Source organism: Drosophila mauritiana, chromosome 2R (genome assembly GCF_004382145.1).
Source record: "Drosophila mauritiana strain mau12 chromosome 2R, ASM438214v1, whole genome shotgun sequence".
Lineage (NCBI taxonomy): Eukaryota > Metazoa > Arthropoda > Insecta > Diptera > Drosophilidae > Drosophila > Drosophila mauritiana.
This window is the reverse complement of record NC_046668.1, coordinates 23,147,464-23,175,080: the sequence shown is the minus strand read 5'-3', so window position 1 is coordinate 23,175,080 and position 27,617 is coordinate 23,147,464. Positions and strand designations below refer to the sequence as shown.

Sequence of the window (27,617 nt, the reverse complement as noted above, 5' to 3'; positions counted from 1 at the left end):
AATGTCTTGTCTGTGTTGCGTGAGCTCTAAATGCATAGGATTCGGATCTGTCTTCGCCTCCAATTCCGGTTCGCTTGCTTCGTACTGCTATTGACCGACTTGAGTGGGACCAAAGCCGCATCTACTGCGATTACGATTATCTAAGAGTTAAGTTTGTCCTCGTGTTCCCAGATTCTGTGTGAGTGGCCTGCCTGTTGCTGTTGTTTGAGTATTGGTTTCGGTAACGATGACTCGAACTAGCGTCTCTATAATTGAATATGCATCATTCCTTTTATTGTCGTTATACTCTATGACTAAATTAAACATCCCACATCATTGCATCGCTCCGACTGGTCTCGCCTCGCTCTGTAATCTGGTTAATCGATTTTTGTTGAAGAAAACTAAAATAAAAGCATTTCTCTTTTTTTGAGTTTTTAGTTTTTTTCTGGTTGGAATCAGGTTCTATTGCTATTTCGTTACCATTATCATAATCGTTTTTCGTTTATGTACAATCGAATACGAGTACGTACCAATATTAAATATCACTTAATTGACGAGTGTTTGGTTTCTGTCTGTTTTTGGTTTTGTTTCCTTGTTAACAATTCTAATTAAAATTATGACCTTACTTTTTGTATTTTCTGTGTAAAAATTGCAGTTAAAATCACAATTAAGTTGTTGTGTGTTCATTTGGTTGTTTGTTTCTGGAAAAAACGTTTAGTTGGTACCATAGAATTTCAACTTACTATCAATCGCTGTCTGATTGTCTGTTGTTAAGTTATGAAAGTAGAGTAAGAGTAGCAAAGTGCCCTGAATGGCGCGGGGGTGCATAAGTAATTCGGGATTTGTTTATATTTTCCCACTCGGAGTGTACGTTATTCACTTCTTAACTCTTTTTCCTGTTCGATGTTTAAACTTAATGCGATCACAATGGAGACTTAAAAGAGAGAACAACACTTAAAAAGTAACAAAACAAGGCGAGTTTCTTGGAAACTTGGCCCGTCCTAACCATTCTTAGTCGTACAATAAAGTGAGTGTAAATTGTAAATTATTTTGCTAAAATAGAGTTCATGTGGAAGCTTGTTGGTTGTTCATTGTATAGGAGACCAAAATTGTTACGTCCTGCTTTTGATTTGCTTCTTTCGACTGCACTTATCGAAAATAAACTTAAAAACTTCACCTTCGTGAACTTCTTCTGACTGGTACTTATGTGGACTGCTGATTGATTTCGGGTTGATTTGGATCTCGATAGGAGTGCAGTGTAGTGTGTTAATCCCGACTGGGATTAGGATTGATTTATATATGTAAGTGCGTTGAGTACAAAATCACTTGACATTGTTTTTGGCTTAGTTTTTACCAAAGACCAATATAATCTCTAAGATGCGTAACGGCCACGTATTGGTGCTTGCAAAAAAAAAATGGTATGGCGCTACGCATCTTCGTATTTTAACGTCTTTGTTTTTAACGTTGGATGCACAAGAGAAAGGGAGATGTGGATGAGGGAGGAGCCATAAGATATGTACAATACAATATAATAATAATCAAATCTACTAATACTTCGCTTTTGTACTTCGAACAATCGGTAATGGATAATATTCGCTATCGTAATCGCATTTGTAATCGGCAATCTTTGCGCTATCGTAACGAAAAACCTTTATAAATATTTCAATAAGTTGTATCTAACTAACGTCATATGTCTGTAACTATAGTATTAGCTCTTTAATTTAAAATACTTCCTTTGGCATATGTACAAAATGTATTTAGATACTATTCACATATACCTTCCGTATATGCAAGTCGATAATTACGAAACAAACACTACAGTTATGAGCCTAGATCTAACCGCGATAGTTAGTTACACATGTTATGTATGCATGTGATGCAAACCTCTACGTATTGTATAGTTCAAAAACAACCTTCGAAAATGTGGCAGAAAGTTGGCCCACGGCAGGAGAATAGAAGGCCGTGCCGATGCCTTGCCTTCATTGTCTCACTTGTGGGTCAGGCATTCTGACTACAACTAAATCGGGCAGTAAACTACCGACAAATTTGCTCTTCCTCAATTCTGATTGTGACATTAACCATGATGATGGCGATTCCGACTCATTCGGAGTTTTGATTAGATTCGAGTACTACAACGGTTTAATGCACGTTCTTGTTAACATAGTTAATATTGATTTCCTCCTTAAACTGATATTGCATGTATAAATTTGAATAGCTTCGTATCTGTATATGTGTATATATGTATATCGTATAAAGCGATTAATATATAACTATATAGGTAATCGACTATGATAACAAAGGGGCGGGCCCCATGCCTAAGCCTAAGAAATTACAAGTTCTGACACAAATGCACACAGGAATCGGCAAAGAATACGCACTCAGACCGAAGGTTGTCAGCTTGTACGCCGTGCCGAGGGTGCGGCTGCCGATGCCGCCGACGACGACGAGGAGGACGAGCAGCTCCTGATGCTGCTGGTGCTGCTGCTACTACTGCGGCTGCCACGGCTGGAGCGTTTCTCCGAATCCCGCAGAGGAGTGTTGACCGGAGGTCATCTCTGTCTGTCTGGAAGTGATTCGAACTGCGCTGTCTCGTCCTGCCCATTCCCTTGGTCATCGGTGGCTTTCTCAGGATTATAGTCGTAAAACACCTGCGAAGTATCGCCCTGGACATTCACATCGATTGGCGCACCCACATCATCAATCGCCGCTGAGCTGAAATCGCCTCGTGGCGGGTCCTTCGGACTGTCCACCATGATCTGCACTGTGGGCATCGCGCACGTGTCCATTGAGCTCTCTACCGAGCCCGTTGTGATGCGTATCTGAGGCGGCGGCTGCTTGCCGAGCATGTCCAGGCCTATACCAAAACCATTTCCGTTGCCGCTCGAGGACGGGCTGCTCTCATCCTCCTCCTTGTACTCTTCGCTCTCGCGGTGTACCAGTACGTGGACCAGCGTTGCGTTGTCCGGACGCAGGCTCAGCGAGTGCGGATGCGTCTGTTGCTCCGGCGACGGCCTGGTGACGATCACCTCGGGGGCTGGCGCCTCAGCTGGAAGGGGGAAATGGGGACTTTAGTGGGCTGCTCGTTCGAAAGATAGAAAGTACAATTCACACATACAGACAAAAGCGTTCTTGTTTACTCTTAAAGCGCTTTGTGCTGACAAACCTCTTTCTAGGGGCGGTTTCTTGCGAATGAAACTAGAGGCGCGCTTACGTGACGGAGCCGACCCACCCCCCACCGCCTGGTGTCGGTCGCTGTCGGAGGCGGAGGTGGCTGCTGGGCCACACCCAGTGGCTGGGGCGGTGGCGGTGGAGGAGGCCGTGCCGGAGGTGGAGGTGGAGTTTGAGGTGGTGTTGGTCGTGTTGTTCATTGCAGCTGTCGTGGGTGAAATGTACGCATTAGTGTCAGGCAATCGTGACAACAAGTACGAAGGTTGTGTGGACAGACAGGTAGGTCAGATAGACGAATAGATATAGGTATAGATATAAAGAGATCGCAGAGAGTAACAGTTGATGACTCAAGAACATAAGCTTATAACTAGAAATGCAAAATACTGTTTTCGATGGAATGCATCTGGATGGAGATAGGCCACAAAAGTGAGGTTGATACTAACTGAGATTCAGAGAGTGGTGCAGATGTGGTTCGAGGTGCAGGCCTTTCGGGCGGTGCCTTTGTACAGGGAGTATATACAAATAGCGCAAGAGTTGTGAATGGTCTAATAAGTGATGGTTGTTGGTGGTGGGTTGTTAGGTCGAATGGGAAGTGGGTGGGTGAATAGGCACTTGTCAATAATTACTTTTTCTATGTACTGAAGGTGAGGTTAAGCTGTCATCGACAGCATCCTGATGACGCAAAAAGAAATTATAAAAGCTTCGGCGACGACTTGCTCTAGGCGCTTCCACAAAAATGCTACCGCTAATAATAGTAATAGTTTAGTAGTTGGAATAACAGTAACAATCATAAGCATAAATTTCATTTATCTGGATGTAGAATGTTAGGTTTAGGTCAGTTCACATATAAAAGTCGAGGATTGTTTCGTTTCAACGATAGCTGCAATTTTTTGACGAAATAACAAAAGAAATAGGGAAAGCTTTCAACGCTAAAGAAGCTGTACATCATTATCAATGGCGATGAAATCGATTTGGTATGTGATTTTGTCTTAGAGTTCCAATTACCTGGTGGCATGTTCGTTAAGCTACATTTAAACTAAATGAGAGTAATTATAGATAGCCAAATTATCCTAACGATCTATATAAGGGCAAGCAACCAATCAAAACTAAATCAAATGGCGCATTCACGTGTTCATCGCAAATTAATTTTGGCGAGACAAGTAAGGTCGGAATGGGTGGATCTACGGATTGGATTCAAAGGAAAAGCCGCTACTTACAAATGATCTTAATATTATTGTTATAGACATTTTTCAATTATTTTAAAGCTGAAATTACTGTGAGTCTTGTTCTGATAATTGTCGACTAATAGTTGAAAAGAGTTGCTGTAGGGAGCTTCTGACTGCAAATGAGTTTTTGACAGACTGCTTTCGTTCGCAGAAATGAGCTGAATCGAGTTGAGGGTCGAGTTTGGATGGAGATACTAAATAGATTAGGTATAAAGGTCGAATGATTCGAGTACTGGATAGTTGGTACTGTAAATACATATACTTAATCTATCTGAATATACAAGGATTGTGGATGAGTTATAGTCGAGAACTTAAAACGAAGTTGGTAAGATTGCTTGTTGCTTTTGTTTTAATACTGCTATTGATGTTGTCTGTTGTAAGATTTAAGATTGTACGTAAGTAGTAGGTTATAGATTGCCAGCTTAGCTAAGCAGCTGATGACTGGGAGATTGCCTTTACCTAGATAATTCAAGCCACTAGGCTGCGAGCCACTTCTGAGAACGGCAGTGACCATGTCTGCGAGCAGGGACTCATAGTTTAGGGAGATACAAGAGGATTTGCTAGAAATAGGGCTTAAGTTCATATACACTGTGGACACACAAAACGTTAATTTATCGATGCAGATCGACGGTTATGTTCTTGTTGCATGTGGCATGAGCATGGAAAGCCTTTCGTTTTCGTCTAAAAATTGCATTTCAAATTCATCGCAGCCATGAAACATAAACATACATGGAATGGCTACGTGTCAGTATGTGTGTTATTGGAGTGTGTGTCATGAGTCGATGTGGTTGTTTTGAGTAAGAGGAATGGGTGCTGCTGGATAACTACCGTTTGCCCAGCTCGTCGTTTTGCTGTTTTATATCCTTGACTACTTCGTCGGCACCTGAGACGAGCATCAGAGGCAGGTTCAACCAGGGCCCAGCTAGTTCGCTAAGATCGGATGCATCCGAGGCACGCGACGATTTTCGAGACGAGGCTCGACTGGAGCAGGCGGTGCCTCGACGACTCACCTGCGGAAAATCAAATTTGAGCATATTCATGAGGTCTAAAGTATATCCCTGTACTCACCTGAAGGTGGAAGAAATTTAGGGCAGAAAGTTTTGATTGCCATCCGCCAGGGCTGGAGGTTTGAGTGGCGCTGTCCCCAGAATTGGAGCGTTCCTTTTCCCGCTTGCGCCTGTGAAGAGACACCATAGGATTAGAAACTCGCAAATATTAGATAGGAAGTTCGCCGGAGAATGCTAGAGTGAGATAATGGGGCTGTTGTGGTAAATGTAGTACCGCAAATATTCCTTCCAGCCCGTTTGAATGGTCTTGGCCGCCTTTTCCTGGCGCTTCCAGATCCGCGTCGACGAAACAATTTCCAATTCTTTGCGCGTTGGAAACTGTTTCTTGAACTTGACATCCATTTGTTCCTGCAACTGTTTGAAGTTATCGGTCTCCTCGACATGACCTAGCACGTGCTTAACGAGCGCGTGCAAAATGTCGAGACAGTGTATTTTATTACCCCTAGAAATGGGTAGATTAAATGACACTAAAGCGACATTATTGGGCTTCGAGATGCCCAATGGTGGATCGAGAGAGGCAATAAAATCGGACAGTTGCGAGAAGTGTATAAATTGGGTGGCATGTGGATCGTATCTGCAAGTAAATCAGATAGTACAGTCAGCAGTGTTCCTTAAATTGTTTTCCAGGCAGCTATTGGAGATCCTACGGCTAGGCCTACTGTCAGGAAGAAAACACATACTTTGACCAGCGAATGTAAAACATTTCCAGATCGTCCTCGACGATGCCGATTTCCTCTTCCTGGTGCGCCTGATTGAAGTTTTCCAGGATAATGGCAATATACATGTTGATCACAATCATATAGCTGATGATGATAAAGCTCGTAAAGTAGGTAATGGCTAGAAGCGGGTGACCGCAGTTTCCGTTAGTGTGCCCATGGATAAATGGGTCGCAGTCGGGCGGCTGTATCATCAGGGACTCAAGGACGTCGTTCCACCCGGCTGAGGTCATCAACCGGAACAGTAACTGCATGCTGCGCCCGAAGGTCTGGAAGTTCACCATGTCATCGAGGGCACCTTGGAGCTTGACATTTCCAAACAGCGACATGCCCAGAATTGCGTAGATAAAGGTGATCAGTCCTAGCAGAGCTCCGATGTTAAAGAGGGCGGGCAGGGACACTACGAGAGCGAATAGCAACTTTCTGATACCCTTGGCGGCCTTGATCAACCGCAATATACGCCCAATGCGAAAGACGCGGACCACCCGAAGTAACGTCGGACTAATGGGCAGGTCTATCATGATGTCTTCCATCAGAATCCCGAAGATGGAGGCCAGCACCAGAAGGAAGTCGAACACGTTCCATGGGACTGTGAAGTAGTGGTAGCGCAGACCGACAATCTTCACAATGGCTTCTGCGGAATGGAGATCATTTAAACACATCAATATATAAACAGCAAATTATTTCAGCGACTTACCTAGACCAAATACTGTGGTGAAAAAGGCGTTGCTCACTTCCAGAATGAAGAAGACTGCATGAGGCTGATCGTAGTGCTCGATGCCCATTGTAAGCATATTTAGAAAAATCAGTACAAAGATCGCGATCTCGAACCTGCACATCACAAAAGTGGATAATTAATTAGATTTTTGTTTGACACTATTAAACATCGGTCTAGCCGAATTCGCGGTGCTTAAAGAAATTCAGAAAGACGGGGATTATGTACAGGCATTTCGAGGAGCACCATTATAAGTAGATTCATTAGTTAACTAGTTCTAATGCTAACTATGTTTTTCATGCTGGTTGTACATAGAAAGGCGAGCTATTAAAGGGTCGGATCTTGAGGCCAAAGGACTGCTACTCATCCGATAGATAGAGCATGCCTAGAGTGCGGAGGGTCTGATATTTCGAATAGTATCTAGTTCAGTCGTTAAGTATCATAGCAAAATGTGCTCTACAAAACTTCAAGGGGTATGCATTTGAATATAGTATACACAGATTAAAAATACAGAAATAGAGGCATTTTTGACGGTGCTTGCTTGAGACAAGCACCGGCTTTGACCAAAAATGTCGGGAATTTCAAGTGTTTAAATGAATTTTATCACCAAATCAGAAACATTCTATAGATGTGTTGTGGGCCTAACCTAAGCAACTAAGCTTTAGCATACAAGTTGGTAAAAAAAGAGTTCATAGAGGACAGAGTCAGACTAATAGTAAGTACAAACTATAAGTAGATATACGTATTTGCTGTTCTTAGATTGAGATTGATTGGATCAATGGTTGATTGACGGGTTTGTTTACCTTCTCGAATTGGATAAATCATAAAACATAGCTAAAAAATGATTTATAGGTCGCTTAATAACTTTCTGAGGTTTCTTTCGTCCCAATTTTTTCATAGCCGTGTAATAGTGTTTTTGAGATTCGGTGAGAAACATTTCCAACACTCCTCCTTCATACTATAAAAGTGATGAGAATAAAATGAACATTTAATTATATATATACAATCCACAGTTATGTAACACACTAAGCGGTATGCAAAAGATATTCAATGAACAACTCGTCACAACATAGCAACACAATAACACGGATAAATTTACACATTATGACGGCGATTCGAACGGAATACATCGATTCAAATCAAAGATGGATCATATATGGTTTGCGTTTGTACAGGTGATTTAAGTGTGGTTGCAAAAAGCTGACCGGGCAGGAGCATAGGCCAATGGACTTACCTTCTTCTTAAGCATGTTAAAGTTATCAATAATAACTCCAATGAATAGATTCAGTGTGAAGAACGATCCGCACACAATAAATATAACAAAATAAATATACGCATATAGGTTGGCTTCCCGCTGCGGTTGCAGGTCCACTCCACGAGCATCAACAGCGTCGGCCATTACCTCCATCCAGCCCTCGAAGGTAGCCACTTGCAGCAGGGCCAGATAGCCCATCCCCACGTGGTCAAAAGTAATCTTAGAGTTAATCCACGTGTAGTTCTGTTCGATGCAGTCCCACTTGTCGTTAACCTCCTGGAATATGAAATGATTATTAATATCTCAGGTGTTAATTGGTATGAAGCTGCATCTGAACATCCACCAGAATACTTACAGTAATCGGCAGTAGCTCGCCCATCTCATTAACGCACTTAAAAAATTTACCACCAAAGAACTGAACACCCATTATTGAGAAGATCAACCAAAAAACCAAACAAACCAAAAGAACATTGAAAATTGATGGTATTGCATACATGAGAGCGTTTACTACAATCCGCATTCCTTGCCACCTGGAATAGAAATGATCGATGAAATGCCAGCAGCAATAACGTGATGGACACATGTCGTCTCAACTATGCCGGGAAAGTGCTAAGTGGTCGTGGTCAAATGGCTACTTTTAAAAGTGGTGTATGGATGGTGGAGTGGAACTCATCTGCTTAGTCAACTATTTAGCTAGCTTATCTTACATATATACATGTTTTTCTTTTCTATTTCTACAACATACCAAAACTACAGAGGCACAGGAAAGGTCTATACTTTAACTACAGACTAAACAGATTCAAGGTCGAGGACGAGGACAAGGACGGAGGCGAGGACGATGCAATGCGTGTTCTACGAGTACGTATTTCTATTCGAAATTCATAAAGAAGACGAGATTGTATTAAACACTGCACACGGCTTGGATCGCATCGCTCGGTCTGACCAACTCCTCCCCAAAAAGATACAATAGATCAGTAGTGATAGAGGATGAACGAGAAGTAGTGACGGAAGTTCCTACGCAGATAGCTTTCTTCATCGGATGCACGTATGTCTGAGAAGGTTGTGGTGCAGCCTTTAGGGAGACCAATAATTGGTCAACTTACCGAGAGATGGCTCTCAGCGGACGCAAAGCTCGTAATGTGCGTAGCGATCTTAGGACCTTAAGGTTCTCATTCTCTTCAATAAGCAGCGAGAATACTGATACCTGGAGGAGAACAAGTTGGTTAGAAGTATTCGTACAATACATTTTTATTAATGAGACTTACAAACACTATGATGAAATCAAGAATGGTCCAGAAGCTCGTAAAGTACTTGGAAAATCCGAGGGCCAGCCACTTGAGGATCATTTCAACGACGAATATCAGACAGAAGGAGAAGTTAATCCAGTATAGCACTCTTTTTAGCGTCTTGTTCTTGTCCAGGTTAATGTCCTCGAAGCAGAGCGTGATACTTGACGCAAAGATCAGCACCAACACAAACCACTCAAAGGCCGGAGTATCGACAACCGTTAAGACAGCCGTCCTCACGCGCGTCCAGTGCTTGGCGCTCTGCGTGTCCATGCAGCTCATGAACCAGGGGCAGCGAAAGTAGAAACTGAAAAGGAGTCAGAATTAGAAAGCGCAGGAGCGCAGGAACGCTGAGGAATACTTACTGATCGTAGCACTTCTGAGGAAAACAGTCGTCAGGCACCTTGGCGGCCTTTGTGGCCCCGTAGCTCGGAAAAGTCATGGGATCATTGTAAGCTCCCTGCGAGTTACGCCTCCCACCGACAGTGAGATCGTCTACGTAGGAAACCAAACAATGCCATGGTTTTTCGGTCAGTCGCGTAAATGCAGACGGCTTCTGGGTGGCATCTGGCGCCGTCGACTGCGACTGCTCAGTCTTATGGGCCATGGCCAGAGCCAGGGCTGAGCTTGTGTCTGCCGCTCCCGAGCTGTGCGACTCGGTGCGCGCCGACTGGAAGGATGCGGCTTTGTCTAGCGTCGATTGTGGATGCTCCATGCGTCGCCGCTGCCCAGCCATTGAGTGAGCATGTGCCTGAGAGTGGGCATGGGCGTGGGCGTGAGTGGGTGCTGCTTGAATGCTAGTGGCATGAAAGTGCTGCTGGTGCTCGGTAAGAGCAGCCAGCGGCGGGGTGGTTTTTAGCGATGAAATTTGCGCCAGTGTCGGTGGCTCTATGCTCGATTTTAAGGAGGTAGGCGGAGTAGCAGGAACGGCGGGTGGCGTGGCCATGCCCAGCTTTTGTTTCTGGATCAGGAGGTTTTCGTACGAGTTCGTGCTCTTTAGAGAGAGGCTGTCCAGACGCAGCTGGTCGGGACCATGCAGAAACTTGCGTGGCATCTTCTCCGACTCAATGCGTAGCGTCGAGATAGGCTTCTCCTCCTCGGGTACTTCCTCCACGCGCTCAATAAGGGAAAGACGCTTGAAGCGATCAAACTGCACTGTGAACGGATCGACCTTCCGCCTGAGAAAGGGTGATTGATTAGGTTGCGCCTGGCTGGCGCTGGTGGCTGCGACTGCCATTGCTTCCATGGCCACGAAGGGGGCGTGGATTTGATCACAGATTTTGCGTATCTCATTTGAGATGCTAAAGTCCTCATCGATCTTGCGTTGTTTTTCTAAGCTGCGACGCTTTAGTTTTACGGACTGGCGCTGAGCGGCTGCGCTGACGGATTGCGAACGTCGTGGTACGCTTGACAGGTCATAACTGTCGTACGGGTTTAAGGGGAGCACTACCTCGTCGGCGGCCGAGCGCTCGGAAGCTCCTGTAATGATAGCAATGTGCTCCATAATGGCTTTAGTGGCTTCATCGGCCGCCGGAGAGGGCTCTGAAAGGTTGGAAAGCTTGCGCTCTAACGATGTGGTGGATCGCTTGATCTCTTCTAGTTCTTTCTCAAAACTCTGAATTATATTGTCAAACTCTGAGTGTTCCACCAATGATTCGTTCTCAGGCTGTCCCATCTGACTAGACGGTCGTCGGGATCTCATGACATTTGAGATACGGCTCAGGTTGGTCCCCTTTTGCAGATCCTCTTCCTCCTGCAGGAACTGAAATAGTTCCTTTTGGTCGCAGTTGAGCAGTTCCTCTCGCAAATTGCCCTGCTGAGACAGCAGTTCATCCTGTTCAATAGATATTGAGTTCAGGGACTGGCCGCTTGAATGTCGCCGCATCTCAGCCTCTTCTGACTTGAGCAATGAGCGCTGAGACTGCCCACTAGATTGGGATAAGCGATCCAGTGACTTTCGGTAGCTAGGTGATCGCGTCAGCAGGGACTTCTGATACTTGAGATAGGCCTCGTCGTGCTCTTCGCTTCCATAGCGCCGCGATGAGTTGTCCTGCAGTGAGTCGCCTCGGTTAAAGGAACCACAGCCGCTCCTTTGATCGTTAGCGTACGGGTCTGTATCGGTAGAGTTGTATTGGCCCAGCAGGCGCAGCTCGATTGATTCTGTGTAGGTAGCCTCCTCGCGTGAATCGTTCTGTTGGGTGCTCACTCCCGAAGAGATTTGGTGCTGCAGCCGGCGCTCCGAATGGACGAACGGCGTTAGATTTTGGCAGGTCCCGTTTCCATTGACAGAGGAAAATGAGCCTCCAGTGGTGGCCATCATAGCACTTTCATACGTAGGTGGCATCGAGTCTGAAGTGGGTGGCAGTGGATGCGCCTGTAGCTGGATCTGCTCTGGCAAGTCTCCCGTGTCATCATACTCAAGGCCATCGACTATCGTATGCAGCCCGTCATGCAGGGGAATCTGGAAGCCAAAATCGGATCCAGAAACTGGGCGATTCATAGATTCCTGAGAAAGATATGGGTTAATTTCATTGTTCAAATGTGATATGAAAGACTTTACCTGATAGCTCAATCTATGAAACTTGGTTTCGGCCAGCACACCGGGCTTGTCGCCTCTCTCCAGACCAACTGCAGCCTGATGGGAGTGAGTCTGAGCATGCGCCTGCTGGGCGTCTAGTACGATCTGCTGGAACTTCTCAGCAAACTTTCGCTCCTTGCGATCCTTGCGCTCTTGTCGCTTCTTGCGAATCAGGTCGCGCACTCGTTCGATACTCCTTGCCAACTTGGACTCCTCGCCCACTTCCTATTTGGGTCAGAGATGGCAAAACATTAGAACACAGCGAAGCCCAAGGGTGAAACTCAACTAAATAGTTTGCTACATGTTTCTTTTTGAATAGACATCAATACAATTGGGGATCCAATGCATACAAAACTGAATACGACTTATGCTAAGGGCAGGCAACATAAAAAATATAACGTACATATATAGCCTGATCGACTTTTTACTACTCTATACGTAAGTATTTACACATACAGTATGTCTGGATTTAGATATGGATTGGTTAACGCAAACGAGGCAAGCAAGTTTAAAGCAAGTAAGAAGTTTAGTTAAAAAAATTACCTTCTTCTTGAAAATCTGTTTAACGTTCTCAGTGTATTTAAATTGTTTAAGTTTCGTTTTGATTGGGTTTAAGATTGTGTTTAGTGTTTGGTGTTTTTTGTGTCGCAAGTTAGGATTTAAAACGCATTGTGCAGAGTTGACGACAGAAATTCGGTTAATTGGAATACGCTTTAGTGCATTTTTAAGATTTTTTTACATGTAGACGTACAAAAAGACTTAAGCGAGGTCTGTTCTGACTCTGAGCTGAATGCGATTTAAGTGATTGCTAATTTTGTCAGAACAAACATCGCGGAAACAGTTTTCGGACGGGGCCGAACTAAAGAACCCAGCAAAGGGCGTCTTTGACTCCTGTGCTGAGTGGGGTTATTATAGTTTTGCTTAAATAAGAGAGTATGAACATTTAGCACAGTTAGTAACAAAATACAGACAGCGATTAAATTTAGTAGGATTTTTAAAAACATGAAAATGATAATCGGTTTTGCTTGTGGAAACAGAGGAGTGCCACAAATCGTATGGTGTATAATTCAACTGGAAATTCAAATGGGGGTGCCATCGCGCGATCATGATAAAGCTAAATTCTTACACTCAGAGACACACAAATACCGAACACCACATAAAGTGCAAGACAAATTCAAATCATACATTAATAGTTCGACCAAACAATTGATCATCTTAACCATTTTAATGGATTGTTTAACGACACGGGAGAGATGATCCCTCCCCCATCGCTTTTCGAGATTTTCGGATTTAGTTATTAGGTTGTTTAAGTACCTTTTTTGGTACACACATAGACATAAAGACATATACATTCACGAACGCTAAGAAACTGGGATCAAAATATAGGCATTCGGAACATTTGACTTGCCTCTTTTTTCGACTTGAGCTCCTCGGAGTTAAAACTGTTGAGCAACAAGGCCAAGAACAAGTTAAGCACCATGAAGTTTCCCATCACTAGGGTCGGCAGGAAAATGGCAAAGCAGGTGGAGGCTCCTTGCTGGAAAATTATATCAAATTTTAATAACTTTCAGATATTAGTTATTAGCCGTAGGGCCATACCTCTTCTTCGGCTCGCATACAATCCCAAAGAGGCTCGATCCATTCGCCGCACAGAATGCGAAAGATCATCATAAATGAGTGAAAGAAGTCATTGAAATTCCATCTGTTCAAGGGTATACATATAATTAATATAAAATCTTTCATAGATTTCATTTTAGTCTTGCCTTGGCACTGGATCTGGATCAAACTTCTCGGGCGTATAGTCTTTGGAAAACAATTGCATGCCGATAACAGCGAATATGTAGATAACTATGACCAAAATGAGCGTGAGATTGCCAAGAGCGCCGATCGTCGAGATTATAATGCTAAGCAGCACTTTCATTGTAGTCCACGATTGAGCCAATTTTAATACCCTTAGCTGGAAAAATGAAATATGAAAATCCGAAATTGAAAACTAGGTGATGTCCTCCTACCAAACGCAAGCCACGCAAGACACTCAAGCCATCAACCAACTCAAATATTATATCCAGCAAGCTCGCAGTAACGATAAGAAGGTCGAAAATGTTCCATCCGCAAAGAAAAAAATCTTTAGACAGAGCCATTAGCTTGACAATGCACTCAAACGTGAAAATTGACGTAAAGACCTAAGAGGGAAAGAAAAAATTAGGTTTATTCTGGTGGTCGGCAATGTTACACTCACTTTGTTTCCCACATCCAGGGCGTTGCGGAAGCTCTCACTCATCCCATGGTGTTCCATGGCCAAAAAGGCTGTGTTTAACACGATGCAAAGTGTGATGGCCAGCTCGAAAAGGGGATCCCTCACTACCTTGTATAGGCAGTTTTGAAATTGTAGCCAGCTTTCATAGTCGGTGCACCAATGAACGCAGCGATCACAGTTTCGGTCGGGTAGGTCATCTGAAATGGTGTTATTTGCGTATAAAGTGTCCATCCAACCAAACTTATTTCTTACCGATCACCACCACCTCCGAAGAGAATTCCTGGTGCAGGGCGTACACATTGTGGTTCTTGATGCGGGCAATGTTTCCATTGCATTTAATAAGGCGTACCTCGCGTGGGGAGAGAGCCAGCTCAACGGTGGACACGTGCCCCATATCGTTCGTCGTATCTTGTTCCTCGTGATCGTCCACTACCCCAGAGTCGTCCTGCGAGGACTCGCGGTTCACGCCGCTTGAGTTTGAGCTCGGCTGACCGCTGCTGGCGATGAGCTGGCCTTTGTAATCCGAGGGGTAAAGCATATTAGGGTTCTTTACGCCCATACCGGTGTCCTGGAAGCTGATGCGCCCCTTGGGCGTGGGGGCCATTGAAGTGTTGCTACCGCCACTACCTGATTTGGCCAGCTTGTGCTGCTGCTCCATCTGCTGGTATTGTTTTTGAGCTTGCATAGTAAGTGCCGAGGGGCGTTCAGTTGCGCTATGGCGGGGACTTGGTCCAGGGCTGGGGGTGGCCGAATGGGATTTGTTGTCGTCCCCGTTGCTGCCGTTCCCATTGCCGTTGGTGCCACCTTCCTTTCCGCCTTTGGTTTTTTTTCGCCTAGTTTTTTTCTTGCTGTACGATGCCAAGAGGACTCCTTTCCGTGAGTCGATCTTTTTTTTGTTGTTCTTGTTTAGTTTTTTTACGTTGAGCACCGAGGGATCGAAGCTAAAAGTGGAGTCATCCCGATGGTCCAAGAGATCCTTCTTGCGTTCCTGCAAAGCCATTACAACTTTAGTATTGCGCCAGATAGAGATTTGACGGACTCACCTCGTTTGTTATCTCTGCTTCCTCCTCGTAACTTAACGCCACTACAGCCAACATCAGATTGATTAGATAAAACGAACCAAAGAAAACCACCACCGTAAAGAAGGAGACGCTCATAGGACCACATGTTGCCAGTACCTTAAAGAAATGTCACTGAATTAGACCCGCACAACACAAGGAACCTCAAAAACCAACCATGTTATATACATTCTCCCAGTAGTCGAGCGTGATTAGCTGGAATGTCGTCAGCATGGACCACATAAAGTTGTCAAAGTTGGTGTAGCCATGATTGGGATTCTCGCCTACGCAGAGGCACACGTACTCGAAAGGGCAGTGTCGGGCTCCAGTTAAGTTACCACACAGCACGGGCAGTTCATCCTCGTCATATAGCCAGTTGTCGGTGTCGTTGACCCAGCTAAAACGAAGCAAATCATCGATTAGATCGCACTTCTGACCTTAAAGTCAGACTCCTTGCACAACTCACATCTGCCAGTCCGTATGAGAGACGTTCGTCCAGTCGGTGGGAACCTGGCGCACGCACTTATTGCGCAGCTCGCCCATGTATACCTGGAGGGCAAAGAGCGCGAAGACCATCAGACAGAAGATGGTCAGCGTCATGACCTCCGCCAGCTGGCGGAAGGAGTGCAGCAACGCGTTGATGATCGTCTTCAATCCGGGCATGATGGACACCGTCTTGAGGGCGCGCAGCACGCGAAAAGTGCGCAGCCCCGCCAGGTTGCCCACCTCCATGCCGATGGTGGCGTAGCCACTAGTAATTACCACGAAGTCCAGCCAATTCCACGGGTTTCGCAGATACGTGTACTTGTTGAGCAGAAAGCCCTTGGCAATAATCTTGATGACCATTTCGATAGAGTAAATGGCCAGAAAGATGTACTCCGCCTCTTCCACGGTCTCCGTCATGGCCAGGAAGATGCAGTTGAACAGAATGGTGGCCATGACGCAGTAGTCGAAGAACTGGTTGGTGGCGATGTAGACGCAAACGCGCCTTGCTGGGCTCCATGGGTAGAAGAGGAAGAGGCTCTTGGTGCCCGTGAAGCGATGGATGTAGTTCTTCCGGAACCGCTTGGATACTACACAGAAGGTCTGAAATTTGAAAAAAGCGCGCTTAGTACAGGGTGCTGTTTGGTGGAGGATTCCTGTTTTCCAGTTAAAGCACCTCGCAATGTGGCCCCAAGCGTTGCCTACTCCCAATTTCTTTCCCACTTGTTTGGCACTGCACTACCTCCAATTAAACGGGACTTTCTTGTTAAATCTCATTAAAATGAAATCGGATATGGCAGCACCAGAGCGCAAAATAAGTGGCAGTGTTGCCAAGTGGCAGCCTTAGGTGGCAGCGCCACTATCGATAGTCATCTATCGCACCAAAGCAACCCTTCAGCGAGCTGTCAAATAGACACGCGAGCCTAGCACGCCGACTTCCGTTTTATATTCGTTCTTTCGTTCTCAAACCGTCGTCCAGACCAGAAGGAAAATGAGAGCTAAGGTAAAAATTGTGAAAATTAAATTTTCCCTTCCGAACATAGTGCGTTGAACGCGAGTGGACAGCAACTAACAGTGATTTTTATCGTTTGCAGTGGCGTAAGAAGCGTATGCGTAGGTTGAAGCGTAAGCGCAGAAAGATGCGTGCAAGGTCCAAGTAAGCGCAGCGGCATTGCCCACTAAATGGTGAGTTCATCCGCTGGTCGCAGCCTCTGGGAGCACCCTTTCCCATCTCAAACTATTCCCCGTTTCCCGCACGCGAGGTTCTAATCCAAATCCCCCCTTCGTTTCAGGAACTCTTGATTGATGCTAACACCGAAACGAAAAACGCCGACAGGGCAGCCCCAAAATGGTGGCCCTCGAGTAATTTTGCAAACCAGTTTTCACACAAACGTACATGTGCATTTTAAATTCACGTAAAAATTGATTCTAATAAATTACTAGATTTTCGCCAAGGTTCCACAACTAAATCATGCGTTGTTAATAAGAGTGAAAGAAAGAGAGCGGTGAGAAAAGGGCAAGCGTGCTCTTTCGACATAACCACATTCGCGAATCATGTGTCTATATGTGCGTGAGCGCGAGAGCACGTTTTGCCAAAAGTGTTTTGCTGTTGAGATTACAGATTTTAGCCACGTTAGCCCTGGGCGCCATGGCGATGGATGCTTATCGGCCAACCGGCGGATTGGATCCACTTGGTGCCCTTCGGAAGACCACATTAAACATTGATCAGCTCGAGGCAGGGCAATAAATTGCCTACAAATCGGCTAATACGATTATTCAAGGCGCAGTCGGTTGGAGGAACTGCCTCCGACCAGGGAGCGCGTGTCCTGCGCCCGTCATGCCGTTCCGCTCCTGCCCCTTGGCCATGTTCGGAAAATCGATTTGTTTGCCTCCAAAGGGGAGCAACGAAAAGTAAACCTTAAGGCAGCCGCCCAGGCCACACTGGGTTGTTCATTAGCGCCCTGATTTCTTCAATTATATATGCAGATGTGCCTGCCGAGGATGATGTTTCGGCTGGCCCACTAGCGTCCGACCCCCCTCCAGACCACTCGTCTGAAGGTCGTTTGTCACTGTAATACACACATAAACGTCGCTCAGCCAAGTAAGCAGAAATTTTAATGTAGCAAGCAGAAATTTCGATTGGGTGGCATTTTGCCATTTACCATTTTGTGGGCCTGCCTGTAAATTTGCATGCCTTTCCAGTTCCCTTCCTGAAATGCTGTTGGTGGTTACGGCAAGCAGCTTAGGAATAAGCGTGTGTATTTTTAAGTGCCCGAAATGAAAAGCTGTGTAGAAGCTTGTAGAGATTCCAGGCAAACATGCGGCGTCTGTGTCTTATCGTGTCGCCGGAGACGAGCAGACGGGCGTTGTTTGCCAGCAGATGGCCATTAAAATGCAATTAAGCACTTTGATTCTGCACCTGCAGTGGCTGTTTGGAAGCCATGCAACCCATTTTCATAGGAGACGAGCAGTAAGGGTTTCGGATGGGAGATACTGGGTTGCTGGGCGATTGGCTACGCTGTTTGGTTAGGGAAGTTACTCAAAGCCATGGCCTAAGAATGTTTGGTTTGCTTAGTTCCCAGGGTATCACCAGAGATGATCAATAGTCACTGAGCGCCTACTAGCATAGTCGAAAGTTTTAATTATTTAATACCCTGAATTTTCAGAGCGCGTTAAATTGAAAGTCAATAATAAGCTTATGACACCAACTGTATTGCTCCAAAGAAATCACTGGTCACAATACTAAGTTTCGATGTGCTGCGCAGATGACGCAAAAATACTCGGAGGTACCGTGCAGTGTAGGTGCTCTGGGAGTTGGCTGATTCTGTGAAATGGATTAAGCAAAGCCGTGCGGTCAACCGGAGATATTCTGTTCTCCTAACCATTCAGGAATTAATTATAGAATGTGGGACAATATTGCTGCACTCGTCGCAGGAGTGACCCAGAAAGAGCGTCGAGATTCGCAATGGGATGTTCCCGGACTGCGAGCATGTCGCCAATAAGATTTAATTATAGATTGCCGGACTTTGTTTGTCTTGGACTTAGTGGGATGTCCGGGAGATCGATAAACACATCACTCGGCGTCACAGGTACGCTCATCTTATCGCTCCCCGTAACTCCCATTATAGTGCAGCCCCATGGGCTGGCCACTTGCATGTTTGTTCAGCCCAGTCCAGTTCGTCCGGCTGGGCCGCTATCCGGAATTATTTCGCCACGACACGTGGCGCGAAAGCCGCCAAGTCTTGAGTACACTTGCATGTTCGCCTATAATTTGTCCTCTGCGGCTGCTGCGGCAGCGGCTCCGGCCAGTTTGTTTGAGTCACGTAAATACGGCTGTCAACTTCGCTGCCCGGAGCCCTGTGCATGACATGACCCATATTTCCAGCACCGAGTTCATGCCTACACTCACACTTGGGCAGACGTGTTTGCAACTGTGTGTCCTTTGTTTGATGTACATAGTTCCAAAATTTATTCCCGGCTTTGAAATTTAACGAGCGAGCGGCATTTACGCTGATTTCCTTTTCGGCTTTCGAGGACCCACGAGGGCCGTTCTAGGCGTTTCCATTAACCGCAGTTTCCCTGCGCCAAAGTGCACTTCCACTTGTGCCCACAATGGGGCAAGTGCAGCGAGGCGACGGTATCAAAACAAAAGCAGCAACAGCCGCGCGCCGTGTTCCATTTCCGCCGCCTGCACCTGCCACCACGAGGATTGCCCTACCACGAGAACACGGATCTGGGGTCTGGTCGCCTGCCTGTGACTTTTTAATTAGAGCCAATGGGCGGCAAACTGAGGCGAGGTCGCGGATAATGAGGGAATGTTGAACGCGGCAGTACTCACCTCCTCGTAAATGAAGGTGTCAATCTCCTCCAGCGGCTTTCCGTACATGTGCTCCGGAAAGGGCTCGAACTTGCGGGGCAGCACGTCGCCGTCCTCCACGGAGGCCTTGGTGCGCGGGTGGAAGCCGTACTCCCGCACCAGCTGGATGTGCCGGTTCTCGTGCTTGACCTGCGACCTCTGCGTGTACGCGACAACCTGGTGCTTGGCGACAGCTGAAAGAGATCGAAGGGATTAATACTGCGACAACCAACACAAACATACATTCATATGCAGACCCCAACCAAAGTACGTAGTACTAATTTTAAGCTTTTACATTATTGTCAGACAAATTATTGTGTATTTTAAAATTTCGACTAAATATTAAATTGGAAAATACTGTGTAATTGGCCAGAGCTTAATACAAGCCTAGCCGCATTCTTATACAGTAGCAGGAAATTTAGCTTGCGGAATGACAACACACCACTTCGTCCTCATCTGTACAGTGAATAGCTCCTGCCGTGCTGGGGAGCTCGCCCCGGACCGAAAGCCAATCCGTCCCCTCATCGTCGCCACATCCGATGCCCGAAAACTCGGTGGAAGTCCAGGTAATGCAGGCCGTCGGCGGCGGAATCGCCGGAGCTGCGACGCGTACCATAACCCAGCCGCTGGACGTGCTGAAGATCCGATTCCAAATGCAAGTGGAACCGGTCACCAACCATAAGGGGTCGAAATACCGTGGAGTCATCCACGCTTTCAAGTCGGTGTACGCCGAGGAGGGAATGCGCGGCATGTTCCGTGGCCACAACTCCGGCCAGGTTCTGAGCATTTCGTACGCTCTGGTGCAGTTCTGGTCCTACGAACAGCTTCGCTCCATGGCCCACCAGTTCGACTACTGGAGGGAGCGCCCCTTCCTCATGTTTTTCATCTGCGGCGGCATAGCCGGATGTCTGGGAGCCGTGGCAGCCCAGCCGTTCGACGTGGTAAGAACGCAGATGGTAGCCGCAGATCCCTCCTCGCGCCGCAGTCAGATGAACACTTTTACCGGACTTCGAAAGGTCTATAAGAAGGAAGGCTGGATGGGTCTTTCGCGAGGATTACCCTTCACGCTTGTGCAGGTGTTCCCGCTGGTAGGGGCAAACTTTCTCTTCTATAAGTACCTAAACGCGGCTGTCCTGATGGCCAAGCCTCCCGACCAGCGCCAGGAAATCCACGGCGCCTTCCTCTTCCTCAATGGGGCGCTGTCCGGGGTGTTGGCCAAGATGATCGTATACCCGGCGGACCTGCTTAAAAAGCGCATCCAGCTGATGGCCTTCAAACAGGAACGTAAGACCTTTGGCCGCAACCCTGAGTGCCCTACGATCCTGGGCTGCATCAGCACCACGTTCCGGGAGGAAGGACTCGGGGGCTTCTATAAGGGAATGTTGCCCACTCTGCTCAAGGCAGGACTGATGAGTGCCGTCTACTTCTCCATCTATGACATGTTTAAGCGCCACTATATAGCTCCAATGAAAGAGGCGGAGAAAAATCGGCAAAAACTGGTCAAGCATTAGGTAAACCACATACTGGGCGGCTGGCTTAAATTATTACACTAACATGGTTTATTTTGTACACCAGTGTCTTGGGAGAATGTGTGGAATATGGATGAGCGAACATGTCAAATATAAGTTAAACGTGAACAGTAGACTAGACGACCAGATGGCCAACGACGGACATTGCCGTCTACTTCCAGTTTGAACTGGATCCCGCCCAGCCGCCGGAGGCCGGTGCTGAATAGCTGTATCCGTCGCCACCGCCGCCGGAAGATCCGCCGTAGGAGCCACCGCTGCCGGAAGCAGCGGCTGCAGCCACCACCTGGGTATCATAGCTGGATCCGCCGCCACTGCTATAGCCGCCGCCATGTCCACCGCTGTATCCTCCAGAGCTGTAGGACGAGCCGCCGCTGTAGGAGGAGGCACCGCTGTAAGAGGATCCACCAGAATATCCACCATCGTAGCCCCCGGAGGAGCCGCCACTGTATCCACCGGAGGATCCGCCGCCGTATCCGCCAGAAGAGCCATGTGAATCACCAGCTGCAGCAGCAGCCACAATCACCTGGGTGTCATGACCTCCTCCGCTGTGACCGCCACCGCTGTAGCCGCCGTATCCTCCGCTGCCTCCATGAGCAGAAGAGTCTGAGCTGGCGGCGATGGCTGCAATGTTGGCGATGGCATGGCCACCATAACCTCCGCCGTGTCCGCCGCTGCCTCCGTGTCCGCCATGTCCGTGATCGGAGGACGAGCCAGCAGCAGCAGCGATGGCAGCAATCTTGGCATCATCATGACCGGAACTATATCCGCCGGAGCTGTATCCGTGGCCACCGCCACCTCCGCCGCCTCCGCCACCCCCGGAACTGTATCCGTGGTTCTCGGTGATAACAGCATAGGTGTTCACATGGCCACCGCCTCCTCCACCGCCGCTGTATCCGCCATCGTGGGAGTGAATCTCATAGCCTCCACCTCCATGGCCGCCAAAATCACCGCCTCCGTGGCCGCCGAAATCACCACCTCCGTGGCCGCCGTGATCCCCACCGCTCTCCGGCAGGTGAATGCGGATGTGGACATGCTCTCGTCCGAAGGTGGGCTTTCCCCATACCGCTGGGCTAGCCAGCAGAAGCGCACTGATCTGGGAGTGGGAGGAGGGAATCTGTGTTAGGATCCACCTGAACTGACGTGGTGTCGTGCCAAACTCACTATGAAACGGGCTGCCATTTCTCTGGATTCGTTGCGAAGGACTCTCGAATGATTGCTCGCCTCTGGACCGACTGGAAATGATTCGGCAAACGTGGGCACACGCCGTTTTATAGCCCTCTTCTCCACTCGGGAGCCATGCGGTTATATAAGCGATCGCTCGCCGCGGAGCAAGTGCAGAGATAATCTCTTTCGCCGACGACGAGCTGAATGAAGTGGAGCCAGACCACTGGAGCTTCACGACCGCGACCCATTGAAGGCCAAATGGCCGCGTCTTCGTCTTCGTTTTCTTCTCGGCCGTCCAGTCTTCACTCTCCCTTTCCGAAGATCGCGAGAGTGTTGACCTTTCACATCATCCCCAGCATGTGCCCTTTTGCAATCCCACTAGAGTAACGTAAAAAAGGGTCTGTGACTCAAAATTATTTTAAGTCCCATGGTGTGATGCCAACTTAAGTGTATCAATCATCTTTGGTTTTCCATTTTCAATATTTTACACGATCAACAAAACCGGTTTCGTAGACCAATTTAAGATCGCTAAGAGATATCTTAAATTCCTTTTGCTATATTTACGTAAGAAAATCATATTTTACGATATGGATATCCGCTGCATAAAAAATGTTTTTCTAAATCTAAGACTTTTATTTTGTAATTGTAATACTCGGATTCTCCCAGTGCACTAACACACTCTCTCCCGAGGAGCATTCGCTTCTGTGCTCTACTTTCTTTCGAGAGAAAATCTGAGTGGCCCTAAGCTTCGTGGGCTGGTCGCCGAAAATAGCTAAAACCGAAACTCAAACTGTGGTAATATGCAACTTGACCAGTTCCAGTTTTGGCCCAGAGCTCGTTGCTATTGCTACTTTATCACATCGCCGATGCTGGTTGTTAACCGTTAGGTATTTTGTTGACGTTCATGTTTATGGATTTTTATGCAGATACGACGAACTTCCTATTGGCAATTCCTTATTGTTGGTCCAGACTTGCATAACGATTGGCCAAGGGTTGGCCGGGTTGGCTGCTGCCCGCTGGCTGCTCGCTGTCGCTAGTCATTAACCCATTGATGGCCGTACCAGTGCCGGAAATTATCAATATAATTTTGTTTGCCAACGCGGAGCAGTGGTGCTGCTGCGGCTGTGGGGCAGGGAAAGAGCCCGTTACTGTTCTTTGGATTGGGCCAGGTCAGGTCGCCGTTCAGAGAGCCAGTTCGCGAGAGGCTCTCGAGCGCTATTGGGTTAAGCCTCGCCTGCAGCAACATCAAAAATATCTTGTCATGCCCCGCGCTGCAGCATGGGCAAAAGGCAACGCGTCGTGGGTTTTGTTCGCGCTTACATCAGCAAGATGTCCGACTGGCGGCGGAGAGAGGTCATGGCCACTGGCCACCCAACACCGCCAACTCACCCACCCACCAATCTGCACGCCCCATCCACCCCCGCCGCCATGCTTTCGCCGTTGATTAGCCACTGTTTTCATTAGCAGTGAGTGACTTGGGCCGAGCCAGCGAATCGGGGCCATCCGGCCATTTCGATTACGTCGCTGATTATCATTTCTCATCTGGCAGCTACGGAGCTAGGCAGCTGGCTGCTCGTCGGCAGATTCCATCACTGCCGAATAATTAATACACATTTAAACTGTTTCGGATTGTAAACAAAGCGGGCTTACATAAGGAACTAGCTGGGAGCAGCAAGCGGGACACCGACGCAATAATCTGTTGCCAATCAAGCCACATCGCAGGTCATAATCACGATGCTGTGTCGAATGAAGTTCGAACTGGGAGCCGCTGAGCTGGAGCACATGGGCTGCACTCCAGTGCCATCAGAGCATCTTTCAATGGGGATTACATCTTCAGCTAGCGAGGGCCATGCTCACGATGATGAAGCTGCTTCTGCTGCCCCGGCGATGACGGCAATGACGATGGGCAACCGGTTGGCGGTCGCACATTAACATCAGATGCAACGAAGACGCACATCTTCCCCATATTGCATAATCGACCCGGGCTCGCGACTCGAAACTCCAGACCTGCCGTCGCATCTTCACGCGGAAGCAAAGCCATTCTCAAAGCGCCCAAAAACAAAAAGGAAATTGCACACCGACACAGAAAACTAAAAGCAGCTAGCAACGTGCAATGTCGTGGTTTTCCCAAAAAACCAGTTGCATCCACACACAGAGAGAAAAGTTGTGCTACAAGTGATTCACGAGAATTGTGGAGAAAGTCTTGAAAATGTCAATTCGATTTTCTTCTATATTATGGGGCTCTCTTGATATTCCTTATGTACTGGCTGCTTTGCTTCGGATTTGCTGGTTCAACTTTAGAAGTTTGTTGTTTTAAGTGCAGCCATTGTTGCAGTTGCAACTGGCATTGCTGCCTCCGTTGCAGTTGCAGCTGCGCAGACCTTTGAGCAAGTTCAATGGTGACGGGAATGGGAATGGAAATTGAAATGGGATTTGGACTCGGAGCGGAGGCTTAGGGGGCAGGGCAATTACGCCCCTCGCAGTTGGGGCACTTGCTCTCGACTGCTTCCTGGCCCTGGCCAAAAACCAAATCCAATTCGAGACTGGCAAGGCGGAAAGGAAGGCGGTCGGTCCAACCCCGGCCCAAGCCGAGCCGAAGGAGAAACCGAAACACTGGCTGCAGTGATGCGGGACAAACAAAAGTGAAAAAGTGAATCGGTAGGATAAAGCGAGATGCAGCAGCAATTGCTCTACATATTTAATTAGTTTCCGTTTCCGTTCATATTCGTAATCCGCAGATGGCAGCGCCTGCTGGCCTTTGTGCATTGTTCACCTCCCCAATGAATATATTCCGCTGACAATGGCGCCGTGCGCCCACTTATCAGCCCAAGGCCCACCCACTCACTCCTGCCGAAAGGACAAATGGCGCTCTCTATCGGCGCCTGCAAAAACGATTGCGTAACTTATGGCCAGTCATCAGCCGAAACTTTTGCGTCCGGCAAAAGCGCTTCCCATTTTCGATTTGTTTATCATTTATTTAAACGGCCTTAGGGTCGCTCTGCCCCGCCATTAAGCTGGTTCGATTCCATTTTCGTTTTATTGGCCAAGACCCAGGACACAGGACCCAAGTGCCCCAGACCCACGCCCATGCCCCGCATCCAAGGCACAACCGGCACAGCAATCGCCCGGCACACAATGAGCAATGCTATTTAATTATGTTGATGAGCAGGACCGGACAGCAGGACAGGAGTTCGGGAAGTGGCAGGAAAACGCTCAACACGCACAAAAAGGAAATGCCTTTGGTCCTCCCACCCCCAACTGCCTTTTATGGTATATGGCACTGTGGGTGGCTGATGAAGAATGTCAATCTTTGAGCTCATAACTTGGCCACCTAATGTATTCTTAAGCCAATTGTCGGTTTCCGGTGTCGGTGTAGAAGTCAACTTAAATAGGCCGAGAAGTTTAAAAAAATGGAAAGAATAAAACAAACTTGCTCTCTATAACTTATAGAAAGAAGTCCTGCATCTCCAGCCAGACTCCTGTGTGCCCGCAACCACTGTGCACGTGTTTCTTTTGGTTGGCGTGCAGGTGTCGCTGTCAGGATGTCGGAGGGGCTGATTGAAGGAGGAGGAGCAGAAGTCCTGCCCCGTGACACCTGCCCTCCTGACCTTGCACACTCCCGCATACAGATTTGATGGCCTCCCGGTTACCAAACTCCCCCCTGGACACATCGGGAATAATATTTATGAGGCCGGGTGGCTTGGAAAACTATCAATAGCAGTATCAGGAGGGCTTAGCGGTTAGGGGACTCACCTTTCTCATCGTTGGACGTCGCTTGATCATCACTCATCTTGACTGATTGTCGTCGTTATGTTGGGTGCTGCTGCCTCTGGTTGCGGTTGCTTCTTGGTCCTTCGACGTCGTCGTCGTCGTCGTCCTGGGCGAAGTCCTTAGGGCAGCTGCATGCCTTGGTCGCGCTCTCTCTTGCCAGGCTTCTCACTCGATTTTCGAACACTGGGCATATGTCTATCTCACTATTCAAGCGAGCGGATCGCTCAGTTTACCGATAATATTGTCACCGTTCCCTTTGTTAACCATGTTGTGCCTAGTATCTACTATTGCTGTTGCTATTGTTGCTGTGCTTATCACGCTGGGGGCTTTCATGATGTCTGCTGCTATTGCTATACTATGCAAATCTTATGACTACGACCGTTTCCAATAATGGCATTTGGCATCGTCCCAGCTCAGTTCCTCAGCCTCGTCTACTTCTATTGTGAGCTTTGGTTTTGTTGTGCTGATTATTGCTTTACATTTTGCGATGCGATGCGTATGGTTTCTAAACGAAAGAAAGAGATTGATGTAAGTGGAAAGATTTAAGCTTATGTAAGTAGGGGGACTGAGAGTAAATTAAATCGCCTCTGCCCGCAATTGCTCTGCGTCGCGTCATGTAACGGTAATTGGCAGCGCGCTAATCCCCGACAGCTCAAAGCACCCGCACCTACGCACGCGGCTCACACTCAGAAAAAATCTTGAAATTGATGCCAGTGAAACAAAAAAATGTGCCCATTGAAAACATACGATTACAGATTCTTTTTAATGTACCACCCCACAGTCTGTTTTTTATTTTAGACCAAGCTTATTTATTTTAGACCAAGTCTTTATATTTTACTAGGATAAAATACCATAAATTAATACAAGACAATCAACAAGAGGAACGAATGTAAGGACTTGTTTCCAATAAACAAAGATAGCAGTCAGCACTCAATGGAGACTTCCTCTAGACTGAGAAACACCTTTCTGCGAGTGCAGTACGTATACGCAACGTAACGACTCACTCGGCCAACGTATGTGTAATGTGCGTAACGGAAGAGATAAACACCTGAAGGGGAAGAATGCGGATTGAGGCGAGGGCCGGGAAATGAGTGCCGCTTTAAGACTTAAAGCTTGGGCGAGATAAAGTTAATTAACATTATGGGCACACCCATACACACAATCTAGCATCTCCTGCACAGACACACACAACACAAGTAAGATACAAGAATTGATAAATGGCGCCCAACGAAGAAGCAATGAGCTTGCGTGGGCTGTGGCGTGGGTCGGAGGCTGCTCATTGCTCAGCGCTTTGTTGATGCTGCTCCCGGCATTGTTGTGCATATACTATATGGGCATGGGTATGGGTGTGTGGGTGCTTGTATAGGCCGGTGCTTCCTGTTGTGTTCCTCGCAAACTTCTTGACACGTCTACGAGCAACTGGCAACTCGCAACTGGCAGCAAAAATGGAAAAGCGGTAGATGAAGGCGCCCATAAAATATTCAATATCAAGTTTCCACCGCCCCGTTA

At 47.3% G+C, this 27,617-nt stretch overlaps 3 protein-coding genes and 1 long non-coding RNA gene across 12 annotated transcripts; 2 read left to right on the top strand and 2 right to left on the bottom strand.

The window, feature by feature from the left end:
* Positions 1–509: 509 nt before the first annotated feature.
* Positions 510–26,242, bottom strand: LOC117137677 (sodium channel protein 60E). Of its 9 annotated transcripts, XM_033299246.1 has the most exons (26): positions 26,091–26,239; positions 19,627–19,838; positions 15,772–16,391; positions 15,483–15,702; positions 15,291–15,425; positions 14,500–15,235; positions 14,230–14,444; positions 14,003–14,173; positions 13,754–13,947; positions 13,590–13,692; positions 13,399–13,527; positions 11,973–12,215; positions 9,778–11,918; positions 9,392–9,719; positions 9,230–9,330; positions 8,482–8,656; positions 8,106–8,402; positions 7,675–7,829; positions 6,854–6,987; positions 6,121–6,790; positions 5,655–6,014; positions 5,442–5,550; positions 5,202–5,383; positions 4,833–4,933; positions 3,095–3,352; positions 510–3,025 (listed from the first exon to the last, which is right to left on the bottom strand). In XM_033299246.1, exons 1-26 carry the CDS (start codon positions 26,125–26,127, stop codon positions 2,529–2,531), a joined length of 8,523 nt encoding a protein of 2,840 aa, XP_033155137.1. In that variant the 5' UTR covers positions 26,128–26,239; the 3' UTR covers positions 510–2,528. The 9 variants fall into 9 exon arrangements, with proteins under 9 accessions (XP_033155137.1, XP_033155130.1, XP_033155129.1 ...); XM_033299238.1 differs by lacking the exons at positions 4,833–4,933; positions 19,627–19,838; positions 26,091–26,239 and adding exons at positions 3,774–3,892; positions 16,465–16,573 and having other exon boundaries at positions 2,529–3,025; XM_033299240.1 differs by lacking the exons at positions 4,833–4,933; positions 19,627–19,838; positions 26,091–26,239 and adding exons at positions 3,774–3,892; positions 16,465–16,573 and having other exon boundaries at positions 2,529–3,025; positions 3,143–3,352.
* On the top strand, positions 16,683–17,257 carry LOC117137682. Its single transcript, XR_004459164.1, has 3 exons — positions 16,683–16,791; positions 16,883–16,973; positions 17,081–17,257. It is a non-coding gene; the product is annotated as an uncharacterized LOC117137682 (long non-coding RNA).
* LOC117137680 (mitochondrial thiamine pyrophosphate carrier) lies at positions 19,938–21,310 on the top strand. The gene is made up of 2 exons (XM_033299249.1): positions 19,938–21,155; positions 21,220–21,310. The coding sequence occupies exon 1, from the start codon at positions 20,184–20,186 to the stop codon at positions 21,153–21,155; it is 972 nt and encodes a 323-aa protein (XP_033155140.1). The 5' UTR covers positions 19,938–20,183; the 3' UTR covers positions 21,220–21,310.
* Positions 21,181–22,567, bottom strand: LOC117137681 (glycine-rich protein DOT1). The gene is made up of 2 exons (XM_033299250.1): positions 22,335–22,567; positions 21,181–22,266 (listed from the first exon to the last, which is right to left on the bottom strand). The coding sequence occupies exons 1-2, from the start codon at positions 22,350–22,352 to the stop codon at positions 21,325–21,327; spliced, it is 960 nt and encodes a 319-aa protein (XP_033155141.1). The 5' UTR covers positions 22,353–22,567; the 3' UTR covers positions 21,181–21,324.
* Positions 26,243–27,617: the final 1,375 nt, after the last annotated feature.